The 17,887-nt window shown below is 50.8% G+C and overlaps 1 protein-coding gene and 1 long non-coding RNA gene across 3 annotated transcripts in view; one reads left to right on the top strand and one right to left on the bottom strand.

The window, feature by feature from the left end:
- The window catches only part of LOC128625978 (uncharacterized), a 21,722-nt gene extending 13,429 nt beyond the window's left edge, over positions 1-8,293 (top strand). The window contains exons 2-3 of the long non-coding RNA XR_008389833.1: positions 347-472; positions 7,083-8,293. This is a non-coding gene — a long non-coding RNA (uncharacterized LOC128625978). The remainder of the gene's footprint in view (positions 1-346; positions 473-7,082) is intronic.
- Positions 1-17,887, bottom strand: part of SP2 (Sp2 transcription factor) — a 23,800-nt gene extending 5,913 nt beyond the window's left edge. The window contains exons 1-3 of one of the 2 annotated variants that reach the window (XM_037149884.2): positions 17,806-17,887; positions 3,226-3,302; positions 1,499-2,473 (exon numbers count right to left, since the gene is read on the bottom strand). In XM_037149884.2, the coding sequence (XP_037005779.2) occupies positions 1,499-2,473; positions 3,226-3,302; positions 17,806-17,812 (1,059 nt within the window). In that variant the 5' untranslated portion in view covers positions 17,813-17,887. Of the gene's footprint in view, positions 1-1,498; positions 2,474-3,225; positions 3,306-17,805 lie in introns of both variants that reach the window. The other variant, XM_037149882.2, reaches the window with a different exon arrangement.

Here is a 17,887-nt window from a genome sequence, read left to right as displayed (position 1 = left end):
GAGGTGGCTGCCTCGGAGAGCCAACGCTGCACTGGTGGGCGTGTCCCAACTTAGATGGTCACGTCTTAAACTTTCTTTATAAAAACAGATGGGTGGGCCAGACTTGACCCGAGGGGCTGTGGACTGACAGTCTCTGATACAAAAAACAACAGATTTAAAAAAAAATGTGCACATCCTCTTACTTGCTTTTAGGAATTTATTTAGCTCTAAGGTTGGAAACAGCCTAGATATACAAGTAAAAGGATAGTTGTATAGTAGACAGGCACCTGAGGATAATGGAAAACTACGTCATCTTTAAGAAATAATGTAGCTAAATCTTTCTCTATCTGTATGACTATTTCCTTAGGAAGCCCTGGGTTTAAGCCCTGCCTCCAGCACTCTTAAGATCCAGAACCTCAGGAGAGGGAGGGGAGGCACCGCTGAGGATGTGTGCACCTGTGAGGGTATCATCACCCAGTTCTCCATCTGCAAGGTAGGCTTGAGAATGGAACCTCGCAAGTATTGTAATAAGTGAATTAAATAATTTAGAGAAAATCACTTGGCAGTACCCAATATGCCAGGGGGGAGGAGGCATTTGAGGCTCTCCTGACTCCATGCCCACAGCTCAAACTCAAGGGCACTCCTTCACCCGGCAGACCGCCCGACTTCCTGCTGTGGCTCACTGTCGCCCCAGTTCTCTCTACAGATGACTACATTACCAATTCCTCAAGGGCAAGAGCTAATATTAAAAAAAAAATCCTTGTCTCAATTTCAGTGGTAGCACCTGCCACACGTAAGACACAGTGAATCGAGGTGGAAAAAAGTGGAGGAGTTTGGGGTTGAGTCCTGCTTCTTGTCACCCATGCACTGTGATGTCTAGACACCACGTGCCTTCTCTGGTCCCGAGTTTCCCACCTGCATCAAGGGCGTTCCGTAGGCACACAGAGCGAATCAAACCTGCCTCAGAGCCAAGCATTAGAGCATCTCTGTGAATGCCAAAGATAAGAGCGTGCTTGCTCAGGTTCACATCCCGGATGACCAGCCTACATGTCCCTGTCCTCACACTCGTCTGCTGCTTCCTGTTTTTCCTTGTCATTAGCAATGATCAGCATTTGTCTCATTGTCTTACTTCACATCAAATTCTATGGTTCTGACTGGAATTTTTCCCATTCTTGCTACTGTTTTCACTATGTAATTCTATAATACCAAATATATTTTATTACTAAAAAGTAGGTATCTATCCCCTAAAAGACCTCCATAAAGGAAAAGTGGGCCACAATATAGGTAGTAGGTATGTTTCATCTGATTTCTACAGATAAGCTGTACTTGGCCCTAAGAACTGAAGAGAATCCATTTGTTAGGCAGAAGTGGCCACGCACTGCCCACCCCAAAGGATACTGACTCCCAACATTCAGATCAGATCGGAGGTCATCTTCAAAAGCAAGCTGAACAGGATGGAGCGCTAGCCAGTCAGGGCTAAGGAGAGGAAGGAAGCAGGCGCAGAGGGTGTGTGTGGTACCTGAGTGGATGTCGGCTCAGCCGTCTGGATCTGAAAGTTCTGGGAGGGCTTCTGGGGGACAGTAGGGAGGGTGGCAGATGCCGCCTGCACCACCCTCAGGGCCTGCTGGGGGATCTGCACCACCTGCTGCTGCTCGGCCTTGGGGGGCACCACCTGGACCTGCTGGACCACAGCTGGTTGGCCCCCACCAGGGCTCTGAACGATGAGCAGGTTGCTTCCTGCCTGGATGATGTTGTCCGCCGTGGTCTCGATCAGCACCGTCTCCACCTGCTCAGCCACGGCCACAGAGGGCTGGGAGGCAGGAAGACTCTTCTTCCTGGCTTTCTTGTTAGTCTTGGACAGCGGAGTGGGGGGGCTCTCCGTGAGGAGCTGAGTCGGGGCACCGGTGTCGCTGGCGTTCATGAGGTTATTGACAGGCAGAGTAAGGGTCACGTTGCCACCCCCACCTGTCAGCTTCACCACATTGGCCCCACTCTGCATGGGAGTGGTAGTTGTACTTGACTTCTGGACAGGGGCTGGCTTGATGGGGACCGGCTTGTGACTGGACGGCGAGGGGGTGATGATGGCTTGGTTGGTGCCAGGGATGATCTGGATCTGGTTGGTGAGATTAGGCTGTACTTGGATGGTCTGGGAACCGCTTGCCTGAATCTGAGAGACCGCCTGGTACTGGATGCTGGCGTTCGACCGGGTCCCTTTGCTGATCATGGTGGGGTTCTGAATGGCAAACACCAGCTGACCGCCAGGGTAGGACGCGCTCAGTTGTGAGCCCTGAATCTGAAGTATGTTTCCTTTGGATGACAAGATTCCAAAGCTGTTCTTGCTGGGGCTGAGCGGGAGCGGGGCAGGTTTGATGGGGACGAGCTTCCGTGGTGTGGGCTGGGGGGGCGCAGGAGGCGTCACTGCAGCCTCAACAGCCGGAGGCCCAATTTTGCTACATGTTGCGGCGAGCAGGGCTAAGGGGGATGGCTGGGAGTCCTGCAAACACCAAGCACAGAAAAGGAGTTAGGCGTGAGGGCCTGCCGTTTAGATCCTTCTTCCACAGGCTCCTCCCCACTTCTGTGGCAGGCCGGGTGCCAGCACCCTCCCCTGCAGTGGTCCAGTCTCCCCTGCCAGGTTCTCCATTGAGTTAAGGGGAAAAGAGGAGGATATGTCTTTCTTGGGGAGCACCCCAGAAGCACCCCATGACGGGGAGTTAGCAGCATAAACCAACCACTTAGCCCCACCTCCCCCGGCCTCATTTCTAACAGGGACACACAACCACCCTCAGCTCTTGGAGTTCTGTTGGCCCGTCACAGGGATTCAGGGACCCCCAATTCCTCAACTAAGGCAAGGAGGGAAAGTGTAAGGGAGGGGCAACGAGAGGAATCAACCCTCTGGTAAAGTGTTTTCGAGTGCATGGGACAGGACTTCACTGACCAGGGAGGGCTGCTCTTTTGAGGCTACAAGGAGTCTTGGGGGGTGGGGACACTTTCTTTATTCTCCTTATACAGTCGGTCAGCAGGTTCTGGTGGCAGGGACCAGAGTCGAATCCTGCTTTTCGCCCCTGACCCAACTGTGGCACCTCGGATTAAGTGGCCACGGCTCCTCCGTTCAGAAACAGCGGCTAACGGAACCTTCCCTGGTCTTACATCCTGGGGTATCGCAGTGAGTGTGCAGCCGTGGTTGGATGGCAGCTTCAGTGAGTCCCCCCAGGCTGCTGCAGCCCCCGCCCCTCAGAGCCCACTCACCTGGGTGCTGGAGGCGGCGGGCTGCAGGTAGTCGCTGGGACTGACGGCGGCAGTGGCGGCCATGCTGCTCTGTGGATCTGCTGGGAGAAGAGCAGGGAATGCACCAGATGCCACACGGAACCCACTCGTCTCTGACGTTCCCGTGTCTCTGCTGCTGCTGCTTCTCCAAGGGAGGCCGGCGACCTCTCCCCACACTAACCCCACCCGGAAGAAGCCTTCACATGCTAAAATGTTAAAAACCATTCTATCTTGGTGGTTGAATTTTGCTCAACTTAAAAGAATTTTTCTCATTTTTCTGTATTTTGTCATTTTCTCACAATAAATGTGCTCTACTGTACTTTTTTAAATAAAGAAAAATAAAGAATGTTGAGGGAGTAACAAAGGGAATCTCCGATCTCCGACCAACGATAAGTATAACGTAGGCACAGTGGGAACTGTGAGAGTTTGGGGGAGAGTCTACACCATCTCAGTTCCTAAATCACTGAAGAAAAGCACACTGGGCAGAGCCTGACCTGTATCTGAGACCTTTGCTTTTTATTTTTATTTTTTTATGAGGGAAAGTTCACTTAGAAAGTGACAGAGGTGGAAGTAGTCCACAGAAGACGTGGGCTTAGGAAGCAAATTACAGAAGCAAAAGGAGGGCCCTTGCAGTTTGGAGAGAGGAAGGTAAAGGTCAAGGGGAAGAGGAGGGGGACAGGAAAGGCACGGGCATGCCCAGGCGGGACGCACAGAAACGAGAGGGGTATTAACTACTTCAGAGGCTCAAAACGGCAGAATGGCTCAGGCCCCGAGCCTCTGCTGGCTATCTTGTCCAGAAGAGGGCAGAAGCTGGGGAGAAAGTGGAACCAGTTAATTCTGGCTGGCCTCTGGCTTCTCTCTCTATTGGAGGAAGAAGATTCTTAAATGGGAAAAGGTACAGGTGAAGGGGGCAGTGAAGCCAGGACAGGGGTGGACGAGTAACAAAGCACACCAGTGCCTTGAAAGCCTGATGGTGTCCAGGCCCCAAGGCCACACAACCTGCTGCATTCCACCACCTGCAGAGTGAGCGAGGAGCCGGCGGGCAGCTCCGGGCGGCACCCAGAGTACAGGTGGATCCTGAAATACCAAGTAATTGTGCAGCCAATACCCTGGAACAAATGGTTGCACAGCGCTGCAATCACGGAGGGAGGGAAGCAGTGATCCGCAGGAGCTGCTAGAAAACATGTCATGCTGAACTACTGTTTTCTGAGGCTTTGGGTGGACACATCAGGAGAAAGATGTACAGTGCACGTTTTCCTTCAACAAGGCACCCGACTGAAACTTCTGTAATATATTTTTACAAGATTTTACTTACTTTATAGAGAGAGGGGAAGGGAGAGAGGGAGAGAAACATCAGTGTGTGAGAGAGGGCGACTGGCTGCCTCTCACACGCCCCCAACTGGGGAGCCTGGGCCACAACCCAGGCATGTCCCCTGACCGGGAATCCAACCTGCGACCTTTTGGTTTGCAAGCCAGTGCTCAATCCACTGAGCCACCCTAGTCAGGGCAAATTTTTGTACTATTCTTATGAACATGAAAGGAAGCTACTGCAGGCAGGACGACAGGCTCACGGGGGGCTGAGCTGAACATGCCTGCACCCGGGTGCCGAGACCGTGCTGTCTCGGTGTGCTGCCACCAGGTCACCCAGGGAACCTCAGGCCAGCGGGCTCCTCCGTGGAGGCTCACGCTTTCTCTACCAGAACGTCTTAGTTTTCACTGCAAAGATCATCTTTAAAAAAAGGACAAATGCTGGAGATCGCTGCTGCTTCCCCCAGATCTGCACATCTCAGGGCCGTGTGTTTACAGCTGCACCAGTGCCAAGCGGCACCACTCTCACTGCGTGGGCTGAGGGCCACGGGATTCTGCATGACTGACTCATGATACGTCTGTGCAATGGGAGGGATGACAGCTCCTCAGAGCTGGGAAGAAAAGCGTGGGAGGACGGTGTCTCTGTGCACCAGACACTGTGAGGTGGGCAGGCGGAAGTCAGGGAGCCCAGGGTGTCAGATCTGCACTGCGCTTACGCTGAGAGCAGCGAGTCAGGTTCCAACCCATGTCGTCCTCACAGAACGATGGGGCCAGTTTGAATTTTACTGGCTTTTTGGTAGTTATTCAATTAATTTCAGAGGAGCTAGATCAATGAGTTGATGCACAGATTTATGTGTGTATATAATTAAGTTGTAGTGTTATAGTGAAAACAATCTCAGTTGACTCAAAAACATTTTTTTTTTAGAAAAGTGTTCAAACTATTCACACCATGAACCACAGTTATACAAACAATGTACGCAGAGACCCAGGGCACACGCACACCCACAAATGCACACACTCACACACCTCCCTGCCCTGTGCTCACCCAGTAAGTTTCCAGAAACAAAGTCTGCCCTTACTACATGTGACAGGCTGATATTTCTCTATTCTATTTCATGTTTTTAAACGCTAGTTTCATGCCCAAGAAGCTGGAAGATGAGGCTTTAGAGCAATCTAACCACCTCCCAATTTTGGGAGACCCCAAGGACCTGGCAGGCAAGTTCAGCTTGCAGGTGTCACAAGACCGAGGAGGACTGTAAACACGGTGGGTGTCGGCACTGGGTTCACAGAGACCTTAAGAAACTGGTGTGTGTGGGCGGGTCCAGGTCGCAGTGAGGGTCCTCCGCGGGGAGGCGGGGCACTCCTCTCCCAGCCCTACTGCCCTGCCTTGTCCCACGGGGGGGATGTTATCCTCGTGATTCCAGGAGGCGCCGACAATTGATATGAGAGGCATTAAGCATACAGTGGGTAATCAGTAAATGGTGGCTTTAAACTTTGAAGTTGAATAAATTCTGCACTTCAGGCTTTTTTAAAGTCACATGTATATAGAACAGGAAGATGGAGCTTAATAGTGAGTCACACAAAAAAGCCCCAGCGGTTTCAACTCAAAGCAAAATGGGAGCCGACAGAATCGACATGCGGTTGCCAAAAAAGCTACTGCAATTTTGGACCACGTTTCCAAAAGTTCAATCACAGAAGAAAAATAACAGTCCTAGTGTGTTCTGCACACTTGAGCCACATCTGGAGTGTCACATTTCATCCTAGGGGTGCTCTGAGAGGGGGCGGGGCCTGTGATGGGAGCTGGTTCGGAGGCAGCAATGGCGGTGACCCGGATGCCAGAGCAGCCACAGTCACCAGGGTCTTTATTCCATCCCTGGGTTCAAAGGGTGGAACCGAAACTTCAGGGTAGAAATTTCAAGAAGGCATATTTCAGATTAATACAGGGAAAGCGTTCAGAAGATGGAATCGGTTGCCTTTTGAAGTAATGTTCTCCCTTCCCTGGAGCCATTTAGCCAGAGGCAGAATGTGTGTCCTTCCGAGACAGGATGTCTAGGTAGGGTGGAAGGGTGGCAAGTTGGACTGAATCACCCTTTAAGATTTTTACAATTCTCAGACCATGCTACTGATAAAAACACAAGATGAAAAAAAAGCCCACACGATGAGCTAGTTGCTGGCAGGCCTGGGAAGGGAGGGCAGAGGCTTTCCCAGGGGCCCCTTGGGCCCAGGCTCACTTAGCTAAACCTGGTGAATGACTCTCCCTGAGACATCTTCTGTTAGGGGCGGAAGGACATTAGCACAGGACAGAGTGCAAACGAAATGAAAACTGGCCGAGAGCCTCTTACTCATCTCCCTTCCCCATCTCCCTCTCCCTCTGCAGTCGTTACTACCCTGGACTCAAACCTTTTGGAGGCCGGGCTGGGCTCTGAGTGAGCCTTCGGTTGGGAAGCTACAGCAGAATGGATTGAAGCAAGCTGCAGACCGCTGGTGCTCCACGTAGCACCGTCTCAGTTTGGTTTCATTTTCCTCCCCAGCTGGCTCTGGAAATACTCCTCTACTCTGCAAACCAGCATTTCTAAGTATTTCTCCCAGGACCACTCAGAGTTTTGTGGCTCCTGTGCTGCAGACCTGGGCAACCAAAACTGAGACCCACGGATCTCCCTGCCATTGTATCCTGAGATCAACAGAGCTGCATCCTCAGACTGACCGTGAGAGGGAAACGAGAAGCGTTTCCAGTTGGTGTTTGGAAACGAAAAGTGGTTAAGAAACGGTGCAGGTACGGAACTACAAGACTATGATCAAAGACTTGAGAACCTCATTAATTTGGAACCTTATATTTAAACTGTGTACTCTGGACGTAAATTGTGCTGAACTTTCCCCCATTTTAATTGTGTCATTTGCTCTTAACAGCAGTTTACATCCAGTCACTGAGACCTACATTTAGCAACACTGGTAAGGGGGGGGGGGGTGGCTGCATATTCTTGAAAGAAAAGGCAGCATTTCTCTCAGTTCTATCATCCAGGTTGGCTAAAACTCTCCCAGCAGAGTCCCTTGGCTGGTGAAGTTTTACAGTGATTTACTATACAAGCAAGAGCAGCTCTCTTTGGCTCCAAGGAAAACATCCAGTGCCTGACGGGACCGCGCCTGTCTTTCCTTTCCCTGTACTGGAAGCCAGTTTAATTCTAAGGCCATGAGTAAAGCATCCCCTGAGTATCCAGCTCTTGGTAGACAGACAGAGAATTTATCTCCACCTCTGTCCCCTCCAGTTATAGCCTTCTCTTCCTCTGTCCTTGGCCAACTGCCTGTCCCCTCATTTCTCACTTGTGTATACCCCTAGCAGTGGCACTGGGACTCTCACCCTGGCTCTCTGCCTTTACTCACAGGTCACCAGTGACCTCCTCAGTACTAAAGCCAAGAGACCCTCTTCGGTTCTCGACCTCTGACCATTCCTACCTCCTTGAAAACACCATGGGCTCTGGCTGGTGTGGCTCAGCGGACTGAGCACCGGCCTGCAAACCGAAAAGTCACCAGTTCAATTCCCAATCAGGGCACGTGCCTGGGTCGTGACAGGCACGTGAGAGGCAACCAAACTGTGTTTCTCATACATTGATGTTTCTCTCCCTCTCTTCTTCCCTTCATTCCCCTCACTCTAAAAATAAATAAAATCTTAAAAAAAAACCCCACAACACCATGGATTTTCTTCTGCCTCTGTGGTCTTCTCTCCCCCTCGTGGATTCCTTTTCCTTTTGCCACCCCTTAAATGCTGATGTTTCTCAGAATCCCTCCTTCTCAGCCAACACCCACTCCACGAGTGACCGTGCCCACAGACATGGCTTCAGGTATCTTCCATAGGTTGGCCGTGCGTGGCCGACGTCTCCTCCGAGTGCAGACCACATCCGTCCAGCGCTCGGTGCGCCTTCCGCTCGGGCTGCCCACAGGACCCCACACTGAGCTGCGGCTTCGCCCACGCTCGCCCTCGCTCTCTAGTCCCCAGCCACAGGGGCCTTCCTCCAGACCCCGGAGGAGCCTCCATCATCTGCTGCTGCCCTTTCCTTGCTTAGGGCTTTCTCCTCTCCTACTAGCTAACGCCTACTCGGCCAAACTTATCGACAGTCCAGTATGTGACAGGCAGGGGACTTCCTCACAGGGGTCTTCCAGGCCCCTGAGATGAGAGGAGGCTGATGCCTCTGCTAACACTGACCACCCATTACATAATGACAGGCTAACGTGCCTCTCGTGCTCTGGGAGGCCCCGCAGGGTGGACCAGGTCTGTCTGCTGAACAGACGCGCTGGCCCAGCACACAGCAAAAGCAGCCCTTCTTGGCTGAGCGCATGTCCGGTTAAACCAACCTCTTCTCTAGTATTTCCAATCACAGTGAAACCTGAGCGCCGCCCTCACTGCCCATCAGTCATCAAGTCCTTACGACTCCACCTCTTAAACACGAGCCTCAGTGCTCCTCAGTGCTGGCACCACTGTCCTGGCATTAAGCACCGTCAGCTCAGCCTGAAATGCTGCCCAAAGCCGTCAGAACAGCTTCCCAGCACTGGCCTTGCCCCTCTTATCCAGCCTCCATAATCTGGTCAGAAGAATCTTTTATTTTTTTTAGATTTCATTTATTTATTTCTTTAGAGAGAGGAAAGGAGGGAGAAAGAGAGGGAGAGAAACATTGACGTGCAAGAGAAATATGAACATTGCTTCTCACACACCCTCAACCACGGACCTGGCCTGCGACCCAGGCATGTGCCCTGCCTGGGACTCAAACCCAGAGACCTTTCGGTTCACCACCAGCGCTAAATCCCCTGTGCCACACCAACCAGGGCAGAAGAATCTTTTCATGATACAAATCCCATTCAGCCATTCCCCTGCTTAAACCCTGCAAGAGCTTCCAGTTGATATGATGATAAGCTTATAGAGGCCAAAACAATCTGCCCTCCCACCTCCCCTCCCCGCTCCACCTCTCCCGCTTTCTCTCCTGCCTTCTCCACTTCCTCAGCTATGACAAGCCCTCGCTCACTTGGAACCTAAGCATGCTCTCCTCCACTTGTCTACCCGCAGTCCTCCTTTGGAGCTCATTTATAACTCACTCAGGAAACACTTTCCTCTTCCCTCCCACCCCAACAGGTGTGGGGCAAAGGCTGCGCCAGTGTACAGCAGCAGGGCACCCTTCACAGCGCCCCACCGCACGGGCGGGAGCGGGTCTCTGTCCTGGGGGTCTTTCCACAGATCGACACCGGGAGCACCGCATAACAGGAGGGACCCGGAAGCCTTGGCTGTGGACTAGGGGCTGTTCTGCGGGCCTTTCACTTGAGCCACAGGGAAGGAGCGAGAAAAGGGACAGAAAGAAATACCACAACAGCAGGCTTCATGAAGCTCTCTTCCCTCTGGGACGGAAACTTGGCTCAAACTCTATATGCAGGCCTTGTGGGTACTCAGCTTTTCGCCCCCTAAGGTTCCTACCATCCCAGCCATGGCTTTCTTGGCCTCCTGCTCTGGTATTTCGCCTGGAGGAATTTCACTCCACACAAACAGTCCTCCTGCTGTCTATTTTGGTCAGCGCAGCTGGGCCTGGAGCCAACAAAACAGTTTTTAAGCCTAGTCTTTCCCAGTTGCCTGGCCTGGAAGAATTCGGAGCTCATAAGGGAAAAGCAAGCCAGGCTGGTTTTAGAGAACAAAGTTGGGCCTCAAAGCGAGTTGACAAACGAGCCCAGAGAACCAGCTTGTGAACGACTCCGCAACGACTCTGAGCGTTTCAGAGAAGCAAATTTCCAGCCACCACAATAACCTTAGAAAAGAGCTCAATAACAGCAAAAGGAATTTCTTTGTCTTTTATTAAATAGGAACAACTCGGGGTGACGGCTGGCTAATGCCACTCGCCAGAGGAAAGTGAATGAAGAACGGAGATCGCGTCTCCACCCAGGCACCTCATCCAGCCACCCAGTCGTCCTGACTCTGAACTTTGACCCCAGCCTCCACCCAGGACCCTGATGTGTGTCCACAATTTCATCAAGAAGTTAAAATCCCCTTCATTAGCTAAGATCTATTATGTCTCTTTTTCTCAATGAAAAACTCCTTGCAAGTGTCTCCTGTACTCGCTACCCCAAATTTCTCTCCTGCCTGTCTTTCCTGAACCTGCTCCAACCAGGCAGCCCCTGCCCCATCCACACACAGAACCTGTGCACACACCACTGACCTCCACCTTGCTAAGTCTAAGGGTTAGTTCTTAGGCCTCATCTTCTGAGTGGAGCTTCTGACAGCTGACCCGTCTTCCTCCCGGAAACACTTTCTTCACTTCGCTCCAGGACACACTTGCCAGGCTGGCCTACCTCTTCTAAGACGTCCTTTGCTGGGTCCTCCCCAACTCTCGAATTCTAAATGGTTGGGCTGCCCTCGGGCTCTATCTCAAAACCTGTTTTTCTTCAGTTTACACATATTTCCTGGGTGATTTCATCGAGTCTCGTGGTTTTAAAAACCAGTAACATATAGGTTCCACATAATGATGACTCCCAAATTTGTCTTCAGATTTGCATATCTGACTACTGGCAACTGCATTAATAAGCACCTCAAGTCTAATTAGCCCCAAACAAGCCTACTGATCTCTCTCTAATTCTGTGCCTCCATCGAAGTCCCCGTTGCAGTGAATGACACTTCAGCCCTCCAGCTGCTCAGCCCTGAAGCCGTGGGAGTCACCCTTCTTCTTTCCCACACTCTGCATTTGAGTCAGCCAACCCTTCAGGCTCTGCCTTTGACACATACTCAGAATCTGACTGCTTTTGCCACCACCTCTGCTCCTCACCTGGTTCAGGTCCCCTACCATCCCAGCTCACCTGTGGAACTGCGAAAGCCTTCTTCCTAGCTGGGCTTCTCCCCTTGTCCCTGTTTGCCTGTTCTCCACGTGCATCTGGTGAGACCCATCCAACTTAGGTCATTACATGATTTCTCTGCTCAGAGTCCCCCTGTAGCATCCCAGCTTCACGCAAAGAAAGAGCCGAAGCCCTGTGGGACCTGTCTCCCCTGACCGCTCCACCCTATCACTCTCCTCCCTGCTGGCCCTGAACGTGGCAGATATGGGCACGTTCTCGGGGTCTTTGCATTTGCTGTTCCCTCTGCTTCAGTTTTCACCCTCTGCCCCTCACCCCAGATTAAGTATGCCTCGGTCCTCCCCTCCTTCACAGTTTCACTCAAATGTCACTTCTCACTGAGACTTTCCCCACCACCCTATATAAGCCGCAGTGCTCACATTCTCCCTGTCCTTTATCCTGCTTTTCTCCTGATTATTTCTCACTGTCTAAAATCTAGTTGTTATTTATTATGTCCCACTAAGAGGTAAGCTTCCTAAAGGCATGGACGTCTCTCCACTGTACTCACTGATGTACCTCCCTACCTGGCACATAGTAGGTGCTTAATATATATTTGTTGAATGGATGGATGTGTGAAGCCTGGAGACAGCAGGGTGGGAGAGCCTGCATGGGGCTTAGGAACCAGAGGAGAAAACCTGCAGACTGCACATCCTGGCACTCAGCTGGGATCTGCTCACCAGGTCGGCTCAGCTACTCCAGCCCCAGAGGGAACTCTGAACCCATCTCACCTCACACAGGATGAGTCCAGTCCTGCTCCTGGACAAATACTGCAAAGCACATGTGTTATCATCACCACACCCCAGGAACCACACTTCAATGCTGCTTTCAATTACCATGTTGGACGGAAGTTCTTTTCCAAGTAAGGTAAGATGATGAGGGTACCTCCTATATGAATACCCCTTATCTGTCTCCACCCTGAATTCCTCTCCCCAAAATGTGACTGTCACTAGCTACTATGCACGCTGACTGGGTCACACTCTGAATATTGGAAGGGACTCTGGAGAGTGGGAACACAGGGCAGCAGGGAATGCTGAGAACTCTTCACTCCCAGAGAAGCAGTCCCAGGAATGGTGCAAAGAGTACTGGTCCTCAGATTTCTGTCTTGGAGCCTGGCTGGTGTGGCTCAGTGGATTGAGCACTGGCCTGTGAACCAAAGGGTCGCCGGTTCAATTCCTGGTCGGGGCACATGCCTGGGTTGCAGGTCAGGTCCCCAGTAGGGGGTGTGCAAGAGGCAACCCACATATTAATGTTTCTCTGTCTCTTGCTCCCTTCACCGCTCTCTAAAAATAAATAAATAAAAACCTTAAAAAAAAAGAATTCTGTTTTGGAGAACAGGAGGAAAAAGAAACCAAAATATACTCCCCCCCCCACACACACACACAAAGGGTATCAGTATGTAAAACGCATGCTTCCTCTGCTTTGGCACATTTCTTTGTGAGTCAGTCAATGCCTGGGCTAAGATCAGCTTCTGAAAAGAGTGGTGACTTCATTTGTCCTGGGAAGAGAGGGTTGGCTTACCAATTACGTTTTGAAGGTTGGGAAAGATTTTGGTCTGTTCTTAGGTGAATCGAAGACTTCCAATTAGACACTGCCCTGGAGCAGAACTATTCCACTTCCAATCCCATGGCCCTGCCTGCTCCCTCTTCCTCTCTATTCACACTCTCCAGAGAGGCTGCTTTGTGACTCCACCCAGTCCCACAGGAGAGGTAACAGATAAGCCAAACAGGAAGCTCTAGAAAGAGGACGTTTGGAAACATGCAGGCTGTGCCTCCTGGTTCCTGGGCCATTTTCACCCTGTGGCTGAGATGAACAAGGCCACCTCATGACCTAGGGACAAACTGGCATCTCAGGGCCCTGCGCATCAAAAATAAGTCACCCAAGCTAAACCTGTGCATTGTGATGTTCTGGGGCTTCCGGCTGGGTACGGCAGGCCGCTGTGATGGAGAAACAAGTGGTCGCTAAGGTGTGAGATATCATCCTAGGGAGGGTTCAAACAGCTGGGTCTGTCGGCATGCTCTCCCTGTGACGTGAACAGCCTTGAAATCTCCACGCTACTCAGAGCCACTCACAGGGGTAAATTGAGAAATACCTAAACCGGGCCCTGGCTGGCATAGCTCAGTGGATTGAGCGCGGGCCTGCGAACCAGAGTATCGCGGTTCGATTCCCAGTCAGGGCACATGCCTGGGTTGCAGGCCAGTTCCCATCAGGGGACTCACGAGAGGCAACCATACATTGATATTTCTCTTCCACTCTTTCTCCTTCCCTTCCCCTCTCTCGAAAAATAAATAAAAATATTTAAAAAAAAAAAAAGAGAGAAATACCTAAACCGGGCGCTGCCCCCTTCCACGCTCCCTTGCTCATCAATCCAGAGTATGCCAGCCAGAAGCCCACCCCCGTGAGAAGTCCAGTAATTGTCTGTGCCAACGGCGGTCTCAGAGCATCGGAAAAACTCTTCCTAGACCCGAATTAGAAGCTGCAGCTGCCCCCAGGCTGCAAGGGCTGAGCTGGCTCCTGGGCTCTCTTCGGCCACAGAGAAATCAGTTTTCCATTTGGGAATCCTGTCAACTGGAACGAATCCACCGGTACAACCTCTGAGCATCTCCTCAAGGGTAATCCCTAATCCCTTTCCTACTTAGGCTGACAATGCCCTTGAATTGGTCATGCCCCACATTTTTGCCTGCTCTTGCCCCCACACCCCGCCCCACAGCAATCTGATAGATAACTGACTGAACCTGAGGTCTCCTAAGACAATGCTGCCAGCCAAAACAGGTCTCCTGATAATTGAGGAAGAATTTATTTTTAATCATTTTTTAAATCCTCCCCTGAGGTTATGTTTATTGATTTTAGAGAGAAAGGAAGAGAGGAAAAACATCAACGTGAAAGAGAAACATTGGTTGGCTGCCTCCCTCACATGCCCTGACCAGGAACTAAACCCACAACCTAGGTATGTGCCCTGACCAAGAATTGCACCTGCAACCTTCTGGTGTACAGAACAATGCTTCAAACCAATTTAGCCATCTGGGCTGGGTGAGGAAGAACTTAAGAGACAGTTTCAACTGCATTTCAGAAATACAAAGACCCAAGCACTGGCTCTATGAAGGAAGAAATGAAGAGAAAGCTTTTCCCCCTCCTTCAATAGATCTAGAAGTCACAATTCTAGATCTACTGCATGTGGATCCAAAATAAAAACAAAGCAAAAAACCAACAAGCAAAAACATCAACCAATGCATTCCATAATGATGTCCATCTCTCAGCCCACCTTGTACTGGTTTGGTCCAACACGTGGACCAAAGGTTCCTGGTTTCAAACTTGTTGGGAATAAGTTCACAAATCCAGTTAAGCTGCCCAAAGGGATACTATCACCCAATAAACTCCAAGCAAGTATTGCAGCTTCTCCAAAAAGATTTTCCTCCAAGTCAACAGCCCACAAGGCCTCAGGTTGTAACTGTTTAAACTCAGAAGTGTTCACACAACTACACCTCTAAACTTTCTAATGCTCTACACACCCTTTAAAACAGTGTCTCTCTGCATCTTTTCATTCTGTGGCCACTGCCCATTCCCTTTAAGATAATTTCCAAAGTTTTCAGTCTTTGGAGGGGAGGCTTCTAATCTGCGTGTAGGCAGAGAACAGAGGAGTGAAAGGAAGTCTTGCAAAACCATGCTACATCCCCATCACAGAAATCGGGGTGAGCAAGGTCTCAAAAACTGCTGAGCCCACGTCAATACCAGAGTGCACTGGTTGGCTGCAGCAAGCTTGGAATGTCTTCACAGGGCCCTCGTTGGGTAATAAACTTGCTTAAAGCAAGTCTGAGACTTACTACATACCTGTGTCAAAGGACTGTTCAGGCTATGAGGGACCCTGCAACTTCTCCAAAAGGCTGCTTATAATCAACAACTATAGGAAGTTCATGGCCAAGATATCCAAATGAACTACCCTATCTGTTGGTTAGGTCATGAGGCATCTTTACCCAGACATTTGCCAAAATATTCTTACAGCTTCCTCTCCCCTCTGACAGGACTCCAGAGGGACAAACTTTAATAGAACCTGAGAGAAAAAGCCAGTTAATCTAAGTACTATCACCACTGATACCACCCTGATTGGTGTGGTTCGGTTGGGTGGGCGTACCACAAAGAGATACCCCCCCACCCCACCATTAGATTACAGGTCAGAGGGCATGCCTGGGTTGTGGGGCCACCCCAGGGTGGGGCGCAGGCAGGAAGCAACCCATCAATGTTCCTCTCACACATCAATGTCTTTCCCACTCTTTCTCCCTCCCTTCCCTTCACTCTAAAAATAAATGAATAAGCCCTGGATGGTATGGCTCAGTGGATTGAGTGCCAGCCTGCAAACCAGACCCATGAGTTCGATTCCCCATAAAGGCACATGCTTGGGTTGCATGCCAGGTCCCCAGTAGGGGGCGTGCAAGAGGCAACCACACATTGACGTCTCTCTCCCTCTCTTGCCCTCTATCTATAGATAAATAAATCTCTTTAAAAAAATACATGAATAAAATCTTTTTAAAAAACCCACAGTGATGCCAAACTCTGCCTTCTGGAGCTACTCCCTTCTGGACAGTCAGAGTAAGATTAGGAACTACTCTACTTGGGTCTCCTTAGCTAAGAGACTGTGTATGTGTGTATACACCTATACATATACTTTTCTTTTTTTTAGGAGACTAAATCTTTAACGGCTTAGAGTTCAGGGGTTTATAATTTTTGAGTAATTTTTTCTTGTTGTTGCTGCATTTAAATAAAGAGGTTAAGCCTGTGTACAACCAAGTGGAAAAACCAGAATTAGAAATCTTCCCAATTGTCCCAATGAGAATCCATTCCCAAATGATATTAGTGCCTATTAATCAACACAACTGATAGGCTGTATGACAGATTTGCCCCCTTCATCACACACAAGAATTTAAAACAAAAACAAGTCATTGCAGTTATAGTCATTATTGCAGACAACAGGTTTCTCTGTCTCATTAATCAAAACTACTCATATGGTGTGGGTGCTACCATCGTTCTTTTCACTGCCTCTCTGTGAGCTGGCCAACACCCTAAACTTTCTAGCCCTAATACTCTTATCCAAATTACCAACTCAACACTTAGCCCTCCACGAGGGGAACACTTAATGCTTTCTGGGGTAGGGCATGTGGGTTTTTAGACAGTTCCTGCCAGTGTACTTTGAAGTAGTCACCACCCTCCTATCTGCAATGCAATTGGTGTAATGGAGGGCCAGACTACTGGCTCCTCCCGCCCTTTTTCATTGAGTGAACAAGAAGTGACCTCAGAAGAAACAAAGTTTGGAAAATGTGCCCTGAGAAAAGCCAGACCAATCCAGCTAACTTGGATCAAGTTAGTTCAGAAAAAATTACATCACAGGATATTGGAATCAAAACCAAAGAATGCAGTAAAGACAGGTTTCTCAATTGCCCAGAGAAGACAGTTCCTTTTCAACTAAAATTATAAAACCACCAGAAACACATGCCAAGAAGCACGGGTAAGAGGCTGATTCATAAGTAACCAAAGGGGATGGGGATGGGATGGGAGAAAAGTATCCATTTTGTTTTATTTTTTCTGTTCATTTCTTAAGTTTGTGCCTGGCCTTTGCGACTCGCCAGCCTCCCCTACCCCAACGGGACAGCGGGTTAACAGGCGAGCTCAGTCACCAAGTTCTTAAACGTCTCATAGTTCTTGCAAATATTTAGCTGGAGGCTCAAGGATCCAAGTGAAACGAACGTATTAGAAGATCTTGCCTACTCGCAGTCTTTAGCGAAAGGTCTTCTGTCTAGGAGTGCCCTCGTGTCCTGACACCATCTCTCAATTGAGATACACTAGTAACCACTTTGGCTTCTACACCCAGCAGTGCCCATATGGTTGGAACCGTCTGAATTTCAAGCACTCCCCTGCCCATCTCTGCATTCGGGCGAGCCCTGAATCGCTGGTGGGCATCTAGAGTTAAGAGTGCAGACGGGCCCTCCAAACACAAGGCAAGCACGAAGGGGCGTTGGCTGCCTCTTCGGAGAAGACCCAAGCAATCTCCAAGGGCCAGACAGCGCTGTGAGGGACGCGGAAGGGTCGGCGACCTGGCGGAGGGGGTGCTCAGTCGGCCCCAGGTGCCCGCTCCTCTCACCAGCCCCCGGAAGCGCTGCCCTCCCGCCCAGCGGGCTCCGAGGGGGCGGGGAGTCGAACGCCCCCTTCCGGGTGCCTCCGCCCGGCTGGCCAGCCCCGCTCCTCCTCCGGGCGGGAATCCTTCCTCCCCCGCCCCTCCCGGAGCCGGGCCCCGGCGCCAGGCCCGGCCCCAGGGGGCAACCCCCAGCCCCGGTTCCCCCTCCCTGCGGCCTCTGCCCGTCTTCCCGACCCTTGGGGGCCGGGAAGACCCCACCGGCAGTGGCCAGGACCCACCGCTCATTACGACATCTTCCTCCCTGGCCTCCGCCGCCTCCGCCGCCACCGAGAGCCTGACACCGCCCGCCCAGCACCCGCC

Source organism: Artibeus jamaicensis, unplaced genomic scaffold (assembly GCF_021234435.1).
Source record: "Artibeus jamaicensis isolate MK-2021 breed Jamaican fruit bat unplaced genomic scaffold, CSHL_Jam_final contig_1998, whole genome shotgun sequence".
Lineage (NCBI taxonomy): Eukaryota > Metazoa > Chordata > Mammalia > Chiroptera > Phyllostomidae > Artibeus > Artibeus jamaicensis.
This window is presented reverse-complemented; position numbering and strand designations above follow the sequence as displayed.